This window comes from Rattus rattus, chromosome 5 (assembly GCF_011064425.1).
Source record: "Rattus rattus isolate New Zealand chromosome 5, Rrattus_CSIRO_v1, whole genome shotgun sequence".
Classification (NCBI taxonomy): domain Eukaryota; kingdom Metazoa; phylum Chordata; class Mammalia; order Rodentia; family Muridae; genus Rattus; species Rattus rattus.
In genome coordinates, this window is record NC_046158.1 from 11151902 (window position 1) to 11169420 (window position 17519).

At 49.6% G+C, this 17519-nt stretch overlaps 1 protein-coding gene across 4 annotated transcripts in view; it reads left to right on the forward strand.

The window, feature by feature from the left end:
* Camsap1 (calmodulin regulated spectrin associated protein 1) overlaps positions 1 to 7796 on the forward strand; it is a 56120-nt gene extending 48324 nt beyond the window's left edge. For 2 of the 4 annotated variants that reach the window (XM_032903057.1, XM_032903059.1), the window contains 4 exons: positions 227 to 326; positions 1236 to 1351; positions 1882 to 2000; positions 6020 to 7796. In XM_032903057.1, the coding sequence (XP_032758948.1) occupies positions 227 to 326; positions 1236 to 1351; positions 1882 to 2000; positions 6020 to 6322 (638 nt within the window). In that variant the 3' untranslated portion in view covers positions 6323 to 7796. Of the gene's footprint in view, positions 1 to 223; positions 327 to 1235; positions 1352 to 1881; positions 2001 to 6019 lie in introns of all 4 variants that reach the window. The other 2 variants (XM_032903056.1, XM_032903058.1) reach the window with 1 other exon arrangement.
* Positions 7797 to 17519: the final 9723 nt, after the last annotated feature.

Consider the following 17519-nt stretch of genomic DNA (forward strand, 5'->3'; position numbering starts at 1 on the left):
TGCTGTGCTTGCTGCTTAGCGCTGGGCTTCCCTATCTCACTGTGAGGGGTGGGCAGGGTGTGGGGTCATCCCTTTAAACAAACGTGATGCTCTGAGATGGCAAGGGACACCCAGGGTTTGGCAGAGTTGTTGGGGTAGAGGGAAGCCTCGTAACAGTGAGTTAGGATGGCGGGGATGGGCCTGGTAAACTTCTTCACAGTTTGCCGTTTTCTTGTTTCTGCAGCAGATAACTTGAGCCAGACTCACTCTGGCTCTAGCCTGTCCTTGGCATCTGCAGCAACGACAGAACCTGAGAGTGTTCACTCGGGGGGCACACCTTCTCACCGGTAAGGAGGCCAGAAGGGGACCTTCCCGACCAAAGCTGAAGGAGAGACATTTTATAGCCAGTTCTGCAGTGTTTAGGAGGAAGCCCAGCCTACCCTTACCAGGGCCCAATGGCTTCCGTGACATCCTCCTTCATCCTTTCCCCTTGATGCCCCTGTCAAATGTGTGCACTTCTTGTTGCATATGAATAAGTGGGTGACACTTAGCCTCACTGCCTGCATACTTCTGTGTGTCTCATTACATCATCCTTGTCAAACCGTCACCTGGCACAGCCTTAAGTGTGAGTGTCTTTCTTGGTCTGTGGGTCAGGCAGGGACCAATGCTTTTGGGCTATTGGATCATTTAAAGTGGTGGTTTTCACTTTCTCCCAGCTGGTGAAACCCTCTCCTGTGTTACAAAGTAACTTCACGGTGCTGTGCCTGTGCTGGCACCAGGGAGCTTTTATGTAGGTGCTGTTGACCCCTTAGCTGGGCCCTCATCTGAACGGTGTCAGGCACAGGATCGTGTGAGCGTTGTCTGTGGAGGGGCTTTCACTCCTCCTTGATGTCTGGTAGATTCTTGTCTCCTGGACTTTGTGGAGGACTCCTAAGGAACCTTGAATGGTGCTCTTTGGTTTTGTTTTGGGAGTTGGTTTTGCATCGAGAGTCTGCTCCATCCCTGTCAGCCTGCCTAGAGAGCATCAGCCAACCTCGTGCACAGTTTTCTCAGGCTTCAGCCTTGGTACTTACTGTTCATGATCCGGCATCATCACTCCCTGCGCTCATGGAGACACTGTCTGGCAGTGGCTAACAGGCTCTCCAAGTCCTCTGTCTTCACAGGAAGGCGTGCTGCAGCAGTAGACATTGTGCCCTGATGGTGTGGGTGGTCATGGAGAAGTGCAGCTTGAGCACCTTGTCTTTTTCTGCCTGCAGAGTTGAATCACTGGAAGCCTTACCTATCCTGAGTCGCAACCCCAGTCGGAGCACAGACCGAGACTGGGAGACTGCGTCGGCAGCTTCCTCTTTGGCCTCTGTGGCCGAGTACACAGGTAACAGCCACACAACGTCGTTAGGGTATATTGCCCACAGAGGTACTCAGGTATAACACTCTTTAAAATACATCTTTATTTTGGCTTAAAAGGTTTTTTGTTTTTTTGTTTTTGTTTTTGTTTTTGTTTTTTTTTAATTAAATATTTACTCTGTCAGAGCTGTCCACAGCAAGGACGCGGTAGAGATCCTGATCTGACTTCACATTTGTCCCATGGGCAATATAATTAATGCCAACTTCCTGCTATTTTGAGAGCAGAGATAAAGCAGGATCTGCATCTGGTCACTTTCCGGTTTCTGGGTTTGTAATATGTTTGTAGAGAGACACGAGTCAGAGAGTAGCAACGATTACTTTAATCTGTCTTTTTTTTTTTTTTTTTATTCTTTTGAGTAGATCTGAAGAGTTCTTTATGGTCTATTTTCAGAAATGCATAATTGTCCATAATCTAAGCTTTTTGTATTTTGCTTCTGTGTGTGTTTGTGGCCTATGTTAATAATTTTGTAATTTTTGATCTGGTTTTGGTTTTCTTAGGTCCTAAACTGTTTAAGGAGCCCAGTAGCAAATCAAACAAACCAATTATTCACAACGCCATCTCCCACTGCTGTCTGGCTGGAAAAGTGAATGAACCTCACAAGAATTCAATATTGGAGGCAAGTGTCAAATTCTGTGGCGGTTCTACATAGAATAAGAACAAATTCTGTTGGCCTTTGCCATGTCCTCTTCCTGTTACCGAAGTCTGTGGAGTCTCTTTCTCCTAATTACCAAGTAGAGGGGTGAGGCATGGATACAGGGTTCTTGCAGGGTTGTGGGGGACCCCTAGAGAAAAACAGGATTTTGACAGAAAGGTGGATTATTAAATCAATTCATGGTTTCATTTGAGACAAAGCTGGACATAAATCTTTTCAGCCAGGGAAGAAGATGCTTCTGTTCATGGTAGGTATGGCGGTTGGCCATGGGAGGGCCAGTACTCTGGTCCAGTGGGCCACATTGCTGTGCAGAGACTGCATATGGATGTGATTTGTTTGCGTTTTTGTTTTTTGGTGCTGATGTGGAGTCCAGAGTCTCATACATGCATAAAAGTCACCCACCCTGCCACCCAGCAACCCTCTCTGTCCCCAGAGTGGGTTAGATACTGTTAAATGGCAGTGCACCTAAGATAGAAAGGAGGCTGGTGACCCTGCTGTCCTGCTAGTGAGTGTCCATGGCTGGAGGCAGGAGTTAGAGAGAAGAGGCCCTGGAGACACTTTGGGTGCCTAAGTAACCAAGAACTTAAAAGTCGGGTCAGGTGGAAAACTGCTCATCTTTTCTGTGTCCATTGTTACTTACTTGAGGCTGTCTCTGTCTGCTGGGTATGGTAGCTCAAGCCTATAATCTCAGCATTTAAGAGACCGAGGCAGGAGGATTCCCTGTGAGTTTGAGGCTAGCTTAGACTGTAGTATGAGACTATCAGAGGAGAGAGCGAGAGCGAGAGAAACAGACAGACAGACAGACAGACACAGAGACAGAATGAGACAGAAGAAAAGATGTTAGTAGCCTTTCCAAGTTCAAGAATCCAGAAGGCAGTTAGAAAGTGAGGGTCAAAGTTAGGGTTTGACGTGTTCTTCACAGTTGGGAACTTTCAGTATGAGTGCGAGGAGGGAGGGCCACATCTGCACAGTGGATTCTTAGTGTGGGTATTGGGGACAGTGTGCAGTGGCCCAGGGAGGACTGCAACCAGAATAATGTGCTGTGTCTTCAGCAGTAGGCTGCTTACCAGGCAGCCAAGGACAATGGCAATACTCCTTGTTTGGGGCCTTTGGCCTCCTTGACTTGCCCGACACTGAAGGTTTTGTTTAATAATACATGGTTTTGTGGGGAACATTGTCCACTCATGCATGGCTCTCCACTTCTTTAAAACTCCTTTAAAAATATTTTTTTTTTATTATATGTAAGTACACCTTAGCTGTTTTCAGACACCAGAAGAGGGCATTGAATTCCATTACAGATGGTTGTGAGCCACTGTGTGGTTGCTGGGATTCGAACTCAGGACCTCTGGGAGAGCAGTCAGTGCTCTTAACCGCTGAGCCATCCCCCAGGCCCTTAAAATTTTTTTGTATTTTAATAAAATCAGAAATTAGTGGGTTTCCCTAAGACTTTGCTATATATCATCATTGTCATCGTCGTCATTATCATCATCATCATTAAAGGCTGGAGAGATGGGTCAGTAGTTAAGAGCACTTTCTGCTCTTGCGGAGACCCCCACGTTCAGTTCCCCAAGTACAGCCACCTATAACTCTGATTCTGGGGGATCCAATACTCTTGGCTTCCTTGGGTCCCAGACACACATGTGGTACACACACATACATGCAAACAAAGCATTTACTACTTACACAAATTTAAAAGAAAGTTTTAAAAATTAAAACAATATGTGGCTTTAATTGTGTAGCCTTATATCTGGCTCTTCTCTGATGGTCTACATGTTATCTTGGTGCCATACCATTCCAAGTATATGGCTTTGGAGTGTGTTTTGAAGTCAGGTATAGGGTGCTTTCTTTTCTTTTTTTGCACAGGATTGCTTTTGCTATCTAGGATCTTTGGTACTTCCATATAAGTTTTAGGATTAGTTTTTCCTATTTCTGTGGAGATTGTTGCCAGATTTTGATGGGGATTGCATTGAATCTTGAATCTGTGGCTTGCTCTTGATAGGAAGACCACTTTCACAATATGAATCCCCCCCAGTCCATGAAAACAAAAACAAGCAATAAAACACCACCAGATTTATCAGTCCTGGTACGTAAGAAATACGCGCGCGCACACACACACACACACACACACACACACACACACACACACACACACACACACACACACACACAAATGGGGGCTGGAGAGAAGGTTCAGCAGTTAAAAGCACTTCCTGTTCTTCCAGAGGATGGGAGTTCAACTCCTGGCACCAACATTGTGACATTGTAGCTCACGACCATCTGTAACTCCCAGTAACCCTCTGCCAGTCCTGCAGGGCCACTCTTCTTCCCAACCAGGCTCACTCAGTTCATGTTTACCACTGCATAGAGTTAGGTCAGTGTCGTGTGTACAGACTCGGATGTTTCCTTTTCCACTTAGTCTTTTAAACATTTGTCATTTGATGGAGGGTATCTCAATGGTTAAGAGCACTGGCTGCTCTTCCAGAAGCCAGGGTTTGACTCCTAGATCCACATGGCAGCTCACAACCGTCTGTGACTCTTAATATTACAGGCTCCAATGCCCTCTTCTGGCTTCCGTGATACCAACCAGCACACATGTGGTACATGGTCATACATGTAGGCAAAACATTCTGGGCCAGTGAGATGGCTCAGTGGGTTAAAAAAATGTTTGCCATTCAGGCCTGACAACATGAGTTTGATTCCCTAGAACACATGCATAGGCGAAAGGAGAGAACCGGTTTCAAATAGTTGGCCTCTACACCCATGTACCCTTTCCATCATGTACATGCACTGCTGCTACGAAGACGAGAATAAACAGTAGTGAGCTGATTACACTGGCAAAATCATAAGTATTTATGAGAATCGTCTCGTCTGAAGCAAAGATAGGTCACTGTTTTATGTTTTTACAAATCTTCTAAATGTTCAGCTTTGGGGCGAGAATTGGAACCTCCTTTCGATCTGCCTCAGAATCTCCCTTGCCCTTACTGGCGATGTCAGACTGAAATTATAACTCTGCAGTCAGATGCCTGGAAAAGTCAGGAGTCCTCGCCAGCTTCAGAACTGCTGATGCAGGAAGTTTATCTGGAGGAAAGCACACGTCCGCAGGCGTTAGACCGTGCTCTCACACACTGCAGCAAAGCCTGGTAGCCATGTCAACAGTTTGCTGTCTGCAGCTGCTCCCTCTGTACCAGCTTTATTAGGATGGGGCGTGGTGCACGCCTTTAATCCCAGCACTCAGGAGGCAGAGGCAGGCAGATCTCTGAGTTCAAGGCCAGCCTGGTCTACAGAGTGAGTTCCAAGACAGCCAGCGCTACACAGAGAAACTCTGTCTCGAAGGGGAAGAAATTTAGGCTCTAGACCACAAAGTCCACCCTTTGAAAGCTACCACCCAGTGGGTTTGAGTGTTGAGTAGGCTAGTGCGGTCACGGCTCTACATGCTGTTTGTCTCCTTGGCTGTCCTTATTCTGGACATGTGAGTGACCACGGCGGGCAGGGCTCAGAGATGGTGGTCGCAGAATCTCTATTATTTCCGTCCATTTGGTACGAAGTGTGATGAGCCATGGACAGTTTTCTACAGAGGTTCTTAGAGAGCAGGAGACCCTCTCACCGCACAGACCGTGTCCTCTCCTTCCGTCTGACCCCACCATCTGACACCTGCCTCTCGTGGTCTAGTTTATGTCAGCCCTCGTTGTGAAATGGTGCTCACTTGCTCTTGATTTACGCCTCTCCATACCATAAAGCTGTGAAGCATCTTTCTATATCATTCCTTGTTTATCTTAGTAGCACTTTTCCTTGCTTGCTCAGAGTCTTTAGTAAAATATCATTGGCCAACCATAACTTTTTTAAGTGGGGAGGCTGTTTTATCTGTCCTTAAAAGAGGATGCTTATTGGACACTTACTGCCTTGAATTACTGCCTACCCATTGGGCAGCAGTGGGTACCTGGGATATGAGTGGCAATCAGTGTTCCCCATCTTTTCTTCCCCAGGAGCTGGAGAAGTGTGACGCCAACCACTATATCATCCTGTTCCGAGACGCCGGCTGCCAGTTCAGGGCTCTTTACTGCTACCAGCCCGACACTGAAGAGATCTACAAACTCACTGGCACAGGGCCCAAGAGCATCACCAAGAAGATGATTGACAAACTGTATAAATACAGCTCAGACCGGAAGCAGTTTAACCTGATCCCAGCCAAGACCATGTCTGTCAGTGTGGATGCACTCACGATCCATAACCACTTGTGGCAGCCCAAGCGGCCCACAGTTCCAAAGAAGACCCAGACTCGTAAGTGACCACGGCAGGCAGGACCCTGAGCGGATGTGCTGACGGGATCCCTATTTATTATTTTCATGCATTTGGTACGAAGCGTGGCGGGCCTCGGACAGTTCCTTACAGAGGTTCTTAGAGAACAGGAGATCCTCTCCCCCTGCACACACGGACGGATGCGTCTACAGGACTGATCCTGTGCTCTCATGGGCATGGCTGCTGTGACCCTGCTGACCACTGAGGTCCTCACAATAAGGGACACCATGGAGTGAGTGAGATCCTGGGCTGTGGGCCCCTCACTTGAAGTCCGTCAGGATAAGTTAAATGTGATCTGCGCTCTGGCCTCCCTTCACCCCGTGCACATTGCCCGACGCCCCCTGCTGGCAGCTGTAATCATGCGCGGTTATAGGGCGGAGGCTCGTTCGGGTCAGGGTGTGTGAATGTCTTCATAAAAGGAGTTCGTATGGGAAATGTTTTTCACTTTAGAAATTGTATGATATTTATTGACTGTGTCTACTGCCAACCTTTATATCCAGTTCTAAGATTTCTGAAAAAAACAAAACAAAACAAAAAAAACCTGTTCCTTGCTGCTCAGAAAAAGTTTACTGAAAATGTCAGTTCACTAAAAGCACTGAAATCAGCAAAGTTTGTCTTCTGCTAAAATGACGTTTACATATTTGGAGTGAGTATTTCTGCCACACAGTCGGGAGGGTTGTGGGGTGCTGCTAGCTGATGCTGACTTCACTGGGAGCAGACAGCTAAGCCGACGTTAGCCACCACGGTTAGGTCTGGGGTATGTGCTGGTGTATTCACTTTCATAAAGGCAGACTTCGGTATAGTAGCGACTTTCCACCCTTGGCTGCCAGTTCCTTCGTGGTGTTATGGTGGCCTGGCTGGCTACCATAGTTGTTGCTTCTGGAGGAACGCATGCTCGGTGCGGTGTGCAGTCTCAGGTGAGGTTGGTGATTCTGCTTTTTGCCTCTTTTAAAACTTGGTGGTTATTTGCAATTATTTCAGAATGGCGTAGCTGCTTCAGGTCTCTTCCCCCTGGTCCCTGTGGTGGCTGACTGCCTCAGAACAGTTCCTGGGAAGCAGAGGCGCCCCAGCGATGGGTCAGCGGAGTGAAGGAAGACCCTGGAGCCACTCGTAGTTTTGCACATTTCTTTTTGAGAGTGTTACTTGAATCTGTCCCAACCACAGGAGAGCATTGAAGATAACAGAGGGGACTCAGATGTCCACGGCTTAGCCCACCCCGGCAGTGTCAGGTAGATAGCAAGGGAGCATGGGGCAGAAATGCTGGAGGGGTGAGCTGAGGTCTTGTCTTCTCCTTTGTGACTGTGTATCCAGTCGGGTGGCGCTGTGCTGTGTGAGCATTAAAGTCTGTGACTACCTGTCACCAGCTGCCCCGTGTCTTCATTTCTCACTGTGCACTTGATGTTACCATATTTATTTTAAGAGAGCACTAAAATGTAATAAAGTAATGAGCTGGCTTTCTGTTAACCATGTGTGTGGTTGTCACAACTCCTTCTGTGGACAGTGTCGCTTGCACAGGCAGCTCCATGTGCAGGGCAGTGCACGTGACTTCCTGTTACCTAGGGATTTATTTTTCACGAGGAGTTGGAAGTCCTGATGTAGAGCAGGAAGTTGCAATTCTGCTCGACTTCTGATGCGGTGAGTTAGCGCGTGGGCTGTCCTGAAGGCTGTCTCAGAGCGCAGGGCCTGCATGAGAAGTACAGCGCCGGTGTCTCCAGCGCAGGCTGTGGAGGCCATGTGGCCTGGTGGCTCAGAAGCACCCATGCCTTGTGTGTGCCGTGGCACAGCAGTAGCTTTTCTTAGGAAGTTTGCGGTCCAGGACTTAGCTGTGGTGATCTGGAACCTCCAGGGTGTGGGTGCCTTGTCTTCACCAATTGTGCTGGGAAGGCTCTCTGGCAGAAAGTGTCCATGACTCAGTGTGGCTCCTTCCTTAGCAACGACAGATCCTCAAAGAGCCCAGGTTGGTTAGCATTAAAAATATTTCTCAGAAATAGATGCGTAGACATCTGGGGGAAGTAGGGAGCTGTGCAGGTGTACGTGTGTGTACACATGGGATGTACCTATATGTGCATATGTGAGTATATGCACATGAATGTGTAGATGGCTGTGTACATGTGTGTATGCGTGCCTAAGGTACCGTTTCTACTGTGACCCTTGGACCTGGTGTTCCAGGTGTATTCCTGCAGTTCAGTATCCACCCAGACTTCTCAGGCCCACATTACTTCAGGCAGTACTGAAAAGTGACATGATACAAAATCTACTTCTAGGTTGTTTGAAACTATGGTTGTTATTTGGAAGAAGAAAGTAGTAAACTTTTCTTGTTGAGAGTTAACGTGGGTGCTAGTTTACCTAGTAAAATGGCTTTGATCTTGGTGGCCGAGCCTGTAGGTGATTTCACTTTATGGTTGCCTGTGCCAGTGCCACATGGGTAAAGCCAGTACTAGCTCCTGTGTTGTGGCTGTGGCCACATCACAAGCCCCCACCGGGAAGCAGCCATGCCCAGCATCCTCTTGTTTCTCACTGATTCCATGGCAACAAACCCTTGTGGGCTCAGGGGCTTCCTGGTGTCTGAGGTGCGCTCTGGAGGCACTTCTGGTATCGCTGATGTCTGAGCTTTGTGTTGCCGTGAGAAATGAAACCATGATAAAAACCACGGACAAATGCAATTTGGGGAAGAAAGGGTTTATTTGGCTCACAGATTACAATCCACCATTGAGGAAAGCCAGGGCAGGTACTGAAGTGGAGACGGTGGGGGATGCACTCAATGGCTTGCGTCCTCCCCCTGGCTTGCTCTGAGCCATTTCACACGGCTGAGCCTTCCTGAACCACACAGACAATGCGATGGAGACGGTTCCTCAGTGGGATTTCTCCCACGTCTTTCTAGGTGTGTGTTGACAGAAGCTGTGCCAGCCCTCAAACCTGTGAGAGGGGTCTATGACATCTTCCGGTGCCACCATTGGAAGGCCTGTGCTAAGGGTAATGCTGTGACGTCAGAGCTGTGATGCAAACGTCCCTGACAAAATCTTAGTGCATGGATGGCAGCTTCCTCCCCTAGTCCCTTCATCCCTCTTACTGTTTGCCAGGGTTGTGGCCTGGGAAAGTACAATTAGTGTACTTTGGGTGGGAGGGGTGTTCTTTCATGTTTGATTATGTGGACTGGTGGAAGCCCTGGGTAGCCACTGCTACTAGTTCTAGACAGGAAGCTGGGTGTCCTGAGAGAGGAGCCCTGTGCTGGCTGTTGTATGGGGATTTAGGACTTCCAGGGTCTAGGCCTGAAGACATGGGCTTCTGCGTGTTTATTTTTAAGTTGAGCTGACAAAGCTATTGTTTCAAAAGACAACTTGGTTTTTGGTCTCTGTGCTGGGTCTATAGTTCAAGGTAGACCTTTGTAAATGGGAGCGGGACTGCCAAGCAGTGCTAAGTGAATTCTCGCAAGGTATTTGCTGGGCTCCCCTTTATCGCCAGGGTTCCCCTTGTGTATCTTACTCCTAGGCTATATTCCATAGTAAAGGTTGTCCACTCATGCCAGTCTATGAACCTGTCATAGCTGCAACTGTGGTGCTGGGAATGCGTGAGGTGCTACTATGTCGTGGTACAGCCAAGCTGCTTCTGTGTTTGTTCTTCAGCTGTTTGACTCACAAGCAGCCTGTTCCTGTTTCTTGTCCCAGGAGAGTAGACCCTGGCAGGAACGGTGCTCTGGGGAGATGTAGCCACTGCTGGTTTACAGTGCACTCTGGGACTTGTAGTTCTAGGCCTGGCATCAAACGAGGTTGCTATTCGCCATTGCCCAGGAATTGTTTAAAGTTCTGGTAATCTCTGTTGAGCTGGGTAGTAACTACCAGGTATGAGGACCTCTCCCTTTGCCTGCTAGTAATTGGTGGGTGGTCAATAAAACTTAAACTTCTGTCAAGTGAGCTCAGGGAAACAGATACTCGCCTCTGCACCTGGACTGAGGAAGGCCATAGGTTTTAACATCAAGCAGCTCCTGGGAGAGCAGAGAGCATCCTCTGAGCAGCATCAAATACTGGGCATGCTGGGGACGATGAAGTCAGCAGTACCTTACTAATGTCTGTGGGTATGGACTTGGGCTTGTTCTGGGACGGTAAGCCTGCTCAGGACTGCTGTGTCCCACGTCTCTAGAGATAATCCCTTCCTGCAGGGTACTGGGGACACCGGTGTGTTGAGGACTGGAGGAGCCCTTCCAGGACAGTCTGTCCTCTACTTAAGTTCACACACAGCTCTCTCTTCTGTTTCCCTCCCCACAACTGCAGACTTACTCATGTACCTGGCATATTTTGCCTAGCGCTACAGAAGTAGATAGGGCATCCACCTTTGGGTATCTGGGGGCAAAGGAGAGGCCCTTTGAACCAGGTGGTTGTGGTACCATCCAGGCCCACCAGTTCCTGTGGGCACCACCCTACCACAAACTGCAGGGAGCCTTCTCCTTGCCCTAAATAGGCCCAGCCAGCACATGTAAGTACAAGTTGACCTCTGTCTCTGCCTTCCTCAGTGCGGCCAGGTGCTTGGCATTCTTCTTTGGAGTGTCCGTAGTGCCAGGTGAGATGCCATGTGGGTAAGCCTGTGGCAGTGTGTACCAGCATTCAGTTGGCACTTGTATGGGTAGCTGCAATGGAGGTGTCGGTTGGCTACTCCATGAGGCAGTGCTGCTGAGATTCTAGGCTCCCTGCTCCTGAGAAGGAAATGCAGCCAGCGTATAAACCAGGGGGCAAGCCTTGAGGTCTGATGTGCAAAATCATTCTGATGATCTAGTAGAGCAATGGCATATCTCAAGACCCAGGGGGGCTACTGGGGAAGCAGAGAGGGCAGAGGACCAGAGGAGGGCTCCACAAGTCCCGCACCTGCTGCATGGGCTTGTGGGTCTACCTGGCAGGTGCTGGTGCACAGTGGGCTCATGGGGAGGGAGTCCTGGAGAGTCCAGGCTTTGGATCAGTACGGGTTGTCATTTCTTCAGTCCTGTGTTCATCAAGACTGAGTGGCAGTTCCCCTCCAGTGAAGTTCTAGTTTCCTTGGCCCCTTTTAACTGTGTTTGTTTGTTTGTTTGTTTTTGAGACAGGGTTTCTCAGTGTAGCCCTGGCTGTCCTGAAACTCATTCTGAGGACCATGCTGTCCTGAACTCAAAGAGATCCTCCTGCCTTTGTCTCTGCCGCTGCCATCATCCAGATCTAGATGGGCATTTCTGTCCACGTGAAGTCGATCATATTTCTGTTCTTCATTGGCTGACTGTACTTTTTGCCTTGTAAGCTATCTATAAAAGTTTTTGCTTACTTTGTTGTCTTTTGCAAATTGATTAGCTTTTTTCACTTTTCATGCTTTGTGATAAATAATTCTTAAGGCTGCTAGGACTTTTTGTAAAAGTCTATGCTATAGGGCATGAAAACTTTTAAAGTATCCTCTAAACCTTCTTGGTTTTGGCTCATTGGTTCCCAGCCTGTTATACACCTGGGGTTGACTTTGGGCTGGGGAAATTGCAGGGGTCTTGTCTGTTTGCTACTGGGTAGGTCTCCAGTGACCAGGACTGTCTTGTCTGTCTCCTTTACTCTCCGTATCAGCAGTGCTCGCTGCCCCATGGCTCTGTTCCTCTTCTCTGGGCGGGTGGTCTGTGGGTGTGTATGTTGGTGAGGGCCCACCCACAGACTTATGTAAGTACAGGCAGGGGAGCTGAGACCACAGAGGTAACAAAGCTGTCAGAAGGCTGGAAGGACAGCCTGGGTCTTGTAGGTGAGCCCTGGCAGATCCTGTAGGCTACACCGCGGTGTAGCATGGCTCGCTGTGAGTGTACTGGGGAGTTTGCACTGTAATCCATGTTTCCTGTTACCAGCACTGGTGCAGGCAGCACAGGAACACAAAGGGTTTTTCTGTGAGCCCTGCCATGAGCAATCTTGCTGCATATTGACTCTTACAGCTTCCAGATGCACTTGAACTCGGTTAACATTCTGGGAGAAGGAATGCTTGCCTGCCCTTGCTCTGCAGTGCTTAGGCCTTGGTTTGTCTCTCCTGCCTCTGTGCTGTGCCTAGCAGAGCTGCTGTGCGTCTTCCTGGTCGCGCTGCAGTGTCCTATTTGTGGGTCTCCCATCTTAGTGATCCTGTCTCAGCTAGAATTGGGTTGAGTTTTACAGGATGCATTTTACCCACAGAAAAGATGGTGACTCTCTTCTTACCGCTCCTTCTTCTGGGTGTTTAGACAAACCTGTTTTCCTGGAATAAATGACCCAGCTCTGACCTACATATTGTGAGGTTTAGTCTGCTGGCAGTTTGTAGTGTTTACGCTAGACGTTGACATGGCTCCTGTCTCCCCCCGTCCCCAACATCTTACCATACAGTGTGCCCTGCACAGTCCTGGAGGCTAGAGGCCTGAGATAAGGGGTGACAGGGTCAGCTCCTGCAGCCACTCTCCTCCTCCTGCACATCTGCACTGTGTCCCCACCACTGAGAAGATCGTCAGTGTGATAGGCTTGGATCACTCATGTTCCCGGGTCCATCTCTTTCAAAGCCTTACACCAAACCCAATCTTATTCTAAAGTTCTGGGGCTTAAGGCCTCCACACAGGAATTGGCATACACTTGGCTATGGCCAGGGCTTCCACAGGGACACTGACCTCACACAGGAGGCTCCTCCCATTTCTGTATGGTGAAATACTAGAAACTGCCCAAAGAACACAGCTTAGGACACAACTTTTCGCATGAAAGCTGGAGGATCATCCAGCCAGCATAGAGCGTGACTGAGGCATGCTCCACGGTGGCGGGCTGGCGGAGAAGATGGTGGTTCCTACAGGGCACAGAGGTTGGTCCACACCGACTGCTGCCTGGGTTGAGGATGGGCCTGGTGTATGTTAGTGGTTCATACATAGCAGGAGTCACAAAGCAGGGTGATCTGCTCCAGCTGGTCTGGTTTGATCCAATGGAGTGCCGAGATCCAGTAAGTGAAGTGGACTTAGCAGGAATCAGACTTCTCTAGGTTCAAGCAGTGTGGGAGGACGATTCCTCAGTCGAGGGGCTGTTGGAAGGCAGCCCTCATTTCTGGACACCAGGCCACAGGACTCACTGGACCAAAGCGCTGAGGGGCAGAGGCATGGCAGCCCTGCAGTGCCTCTGGCTGTCTCACTGTGCTCTGCCACCAGCATACGCTGTGGGGAGGATTTTTGTGGGGTTTTGGAGTTGATTTTTGTTTTTTGTTTTTGTTTGTTTGTTTGTTTGTTTGTTTTTTTCTTTTTTTCGGGGCTGGGGACCGAACCCAGGACCTTGCGCTTCCTAGGCAAGCGCTCTACCACTGAGCCAAATCTCCAACCCCTTTGGAGTTGATTTTTGTATATGAATGTTTGCTGCATGTGTCTGCCTCAGGCCAGCATCGGGTCTCCTGAAGTTAGAGATGCTTGTGAGCTTCTGGGTGGGTCCTCTGGGAGAGTAGCAGTTCTTAACCACATGGCCATCCTTAGGCAAGCCTTCCCCACTCCACACACTCCCCCATGGCCCCCTTTTTTTCTGACAGGGCCTAATGCAGCCCTAGCTGGTCTTGGTATATACACCAGGCTGGCCCCTTCTTCTTGAGTCCTGGGGTCAAAGGTCTGTGCCACCACACCCAGCTTGGCTTGTGTTCTCACTTTGCCGTAGTGGATGAGAGGCCATCTTCTCATGTGGCTTAGGAAAAATAGTCTTTCAGGTGAAATTTTAACAGACATGGCAGTGCCTCTAAGGGCTAGACGAGCCTCTGCAGGTCCCCTGCAACATTTGCTTATGCCAGTGCTATATGCTGATCCTGTTGGTTCCAGTGCCCTGGCCAGGCCCGTCATGATTGCTAGGACTCCACCTGGGGAGACGGCAGAGCAGGGACCAGAGGTGCCACTTTGGGGAGAGAGGCAGGGGAGGTCTGTCCCAGCCTAGTTGCCCGTCGTGGCTTACTTGGGCTCTCAAGATGGAGAGATAGTGCTGCTATCCCAGCAGGGTAACCTGGTAGGATGATGGAGGTTCTAAGTTTACTTCCAAAGTCCAGGCTTGAGCCTTGCTGCTTTGAGCTCTTAACAGTGGGCTGTGCTTCAGTTTCCCTGGTGAAGGGAGTCCCCACCCACCTGCCCCACAGTCTAGGAGTATACCTGAGTCTGTGAGAGGAGTTCCCCCAGCCATGCAAAAGACAAGGCTGTTAGTGTTGTACAGTTAGTGAACATGGACTTCAGCAGAGACTGGGAGTGGACAATGTAAGAGTCCTACTGCCTGCTGCCTCCTGAACCACTGCCAGCTGTTTAGACATCGCTGCTGATGTGCATAGGATGTTCAGAGCTGGATGCTCCCAGTTGGAGGAAGAGCAGGCCATGGCCCAGGGAAGTATTAGGGTATGCCTGACTGCAAAGGGTCTGAACAAAAGATAGGGCTGGGGCTTGCTGTGTCCACACACTGCCCACCCCTGGCAGGCACCTGTTAGGGTACCCAGAATTGCCCATGCAGAGCTCCTTGGGTGTGGACAGTGACTCCCCCGAGGGCTCTGGGCCAGGGTTGAGGCTATTTATCTAGAGTGGCAGATGTCATCCCCCAGCTCAAGGCTAAAGCATTGTTGGGCTCCCTGTGTACGTCGCAGTTGCATTGGGAAACTGCACTGCAGGAGCTGAGGTAACGACATGAACCCTATGTGATTCTGAGCTGACCCTCTGTATATATTTTATGGCTGTGTCACTTCATGTTCTTGTGGGACTAACAACAATGGGAGTGGGCATGTCTGACTCCTTCACCTGTGCACAGGATCTTTCCCCTCCTACTGGGTTGCCGTGTCCACCCATGATGGGAGAGTTACGTCAAGTCTTACTGTGTCTTGTTAGACCATGTTAGTAGATACCCCTGGGAGGCCTGCTTTCGTTTATTTACTTAATTTTATTTTCTTATGGGAAACAGGAGTTGATCTGGGGGAGAGGGGAGGTGGTGGTGGTGGTGGTGGGACTGGAAGGAGTGGGGGAATATGAGAGAATAAAAATAATTACTATACCCAAAACTTTTATTGATACCAAAGGCATGTATCTGCTCTGTGTACAGTGAGCATTGGGCACAGAAAGAACTCCGTTCTCAAGGAACCTGCCTTCTTAGGAGGGAAGACAAAATGAGCTGAAATTAGTAATCAGGTAGTATCTGAAACTCAGCTTCCTACAGCAACACTGGTCTCATCTCTCAAGTGCAATTCCTCTTTGTATGCTACACTGTCTTCCTAATGGAACTTGCCCAGCAGGAAAATCTGTGACTCAGAGTTTAAAAAAAGGTCCTTTCCAGGGCGTTGTGCTGTGACTCTGTGGGGCCTAGGATGAGGGGTCAGAATGGTGGGGTGAGAGCATGGTGGAGCGGAGTACAGCCTGGGGGTTCTGGCTAATGCAGACCAGTCACATACTTTTTGGAATCTCTCCCCAAGAGATGCCTTGCAGCATGAGGTACATGGGGTGGTGGAGTGAGAGGGCTTGGGGAATGGGTCATGTCTCAAGAGTCTTCTTTCTGTCCATTGTGTCTGTCTTGTCACTGCCCACTGAAGCTACCCTCAGAAGGTGTGGCAGATGTGTCGCTGGATTGGTGCTACCTCTGTGTGCAAGTGTTTTAAGCTTTGCGTTGGTCTCTGTCTCTGCCCTTCCTGTTTTTCTGCACTAAGCACTTAAACTTAGTATTCCTATCTCTGTCTGCCACTGCCCATCTGTAAATATGTGTTACTGAGACAGCCTAGAACCTGCAGCAAACAGAAACTTCCCAGGCTCCCAGACTCCCTCACAACACTCCTGTCAGGTTTCACTTAAGCACAGGCTACAGCATCTGGGACACTATTTTGAGCTACGATTCCAAGTAGTTAGTTAGGAACACAAAAATAAAAGGCTTTCTGCTAATTTTGTATACCTTGAACATTCTGTTGCTGTTTAAATTCTGGCTCCCTTTAAAGGCCGGACCCTTTGTCTCATGAGAGCCCTAAAGGCCTGTGGGGTACGAGGGCTGGGAGAGTCGATGGTGTCCAAGGACAGCGGGAGACAGACAGTCTTCCAGGCCTGGGGACGAAGGCAGTGGAAGCTGTGGCAAGTTCCAGGTGTGCAGGTGGCTTTTATTGACCTGGCTACTGATATCTCGGCACACACATCCTCCTAGCCAGGCTAGCCCCGGGGCCAGGCATCTTTAAAAGCTAGCAAAGGCTGGGCTGGAAATATCTGCCTATACCCGTGGGAGGAGTGTGCTGCCCCCACCCCCACCCCCACCCCCTGAGACTGAGAATGTGTTTCCATGCTGCAGATGAGCAAGTGGCAGCTCTGCCAGCATGGACAGCGGGCTGTTCAGATCCTTCTAGATGAGGGCCAGCTTTCCTGGTTCTCTGGGCTCAGCAGCCAGTCAGGCGGCTGAGCAGGGAGGTAGAATGTGAGGATAGACTCAGACCTCCTGCTGCAGGGTGATGGCCATCGACAGACCCCAGCCTAGGGAAGTCCTGGCCACCCAACTCCTGTGTAAACCACCTGCTTCTCTACCCAAGCCCCAAAACTTCTTCCCTGTGTTCTTACAGTCAACTCTGTCCCACTACACCTCACCAGGACTCATGCACACTTTGTGAGCAAGAAGTTTCCGACAGGCACCAAGTGGCGGTAGGAAGGCTGGACTTGCAGGCAGGCTATGGGGAGGGGAGACTTAGGTGCAAGTACTCAGGCAAGCTGTAGCAACTGCCTTGACCTATCTCCTGCTCACCTGAGGGTCCATCCGCTCTGGCTGAGGAAGCGTGGGCCCTTTGGTCCATTCCTTCACCCCAACCTTTCAGGACACTCAAAAAGCACCCCAAGAGGGGAGGTTCACATAGTCACATCAGGGCACCTTCCTCCCAAGTGTGGGGTGAGGGTGCATTTCCACGGGAGTTTAGGGTCTTCGGTGAGTTGTGCCTACCTCTGGGACATGCTGGACCATAGGGGGAAGCTAATGAACAGCTTGTCAAGGGGTCCTCTGGGCACGACATCCCCATACACCCTGGGGCAGCTGCCTTGGCCTAGTCACCTGCAGCCACAGAGGATTATATTACCGTGTTGGGAAGGCCATGCTGGCCGTGCCAGAAGTTGGGAGTTAGTCTGTGAAGGCTGGGGTGAGGAATACATGAGGCAATTCTAACCCTAAAACAGGTGAGTCTTAGCCATCGCCACACCCACCGTCCCAGAGCCATGATGGGCTGTCTTGTTCCATGCATGAC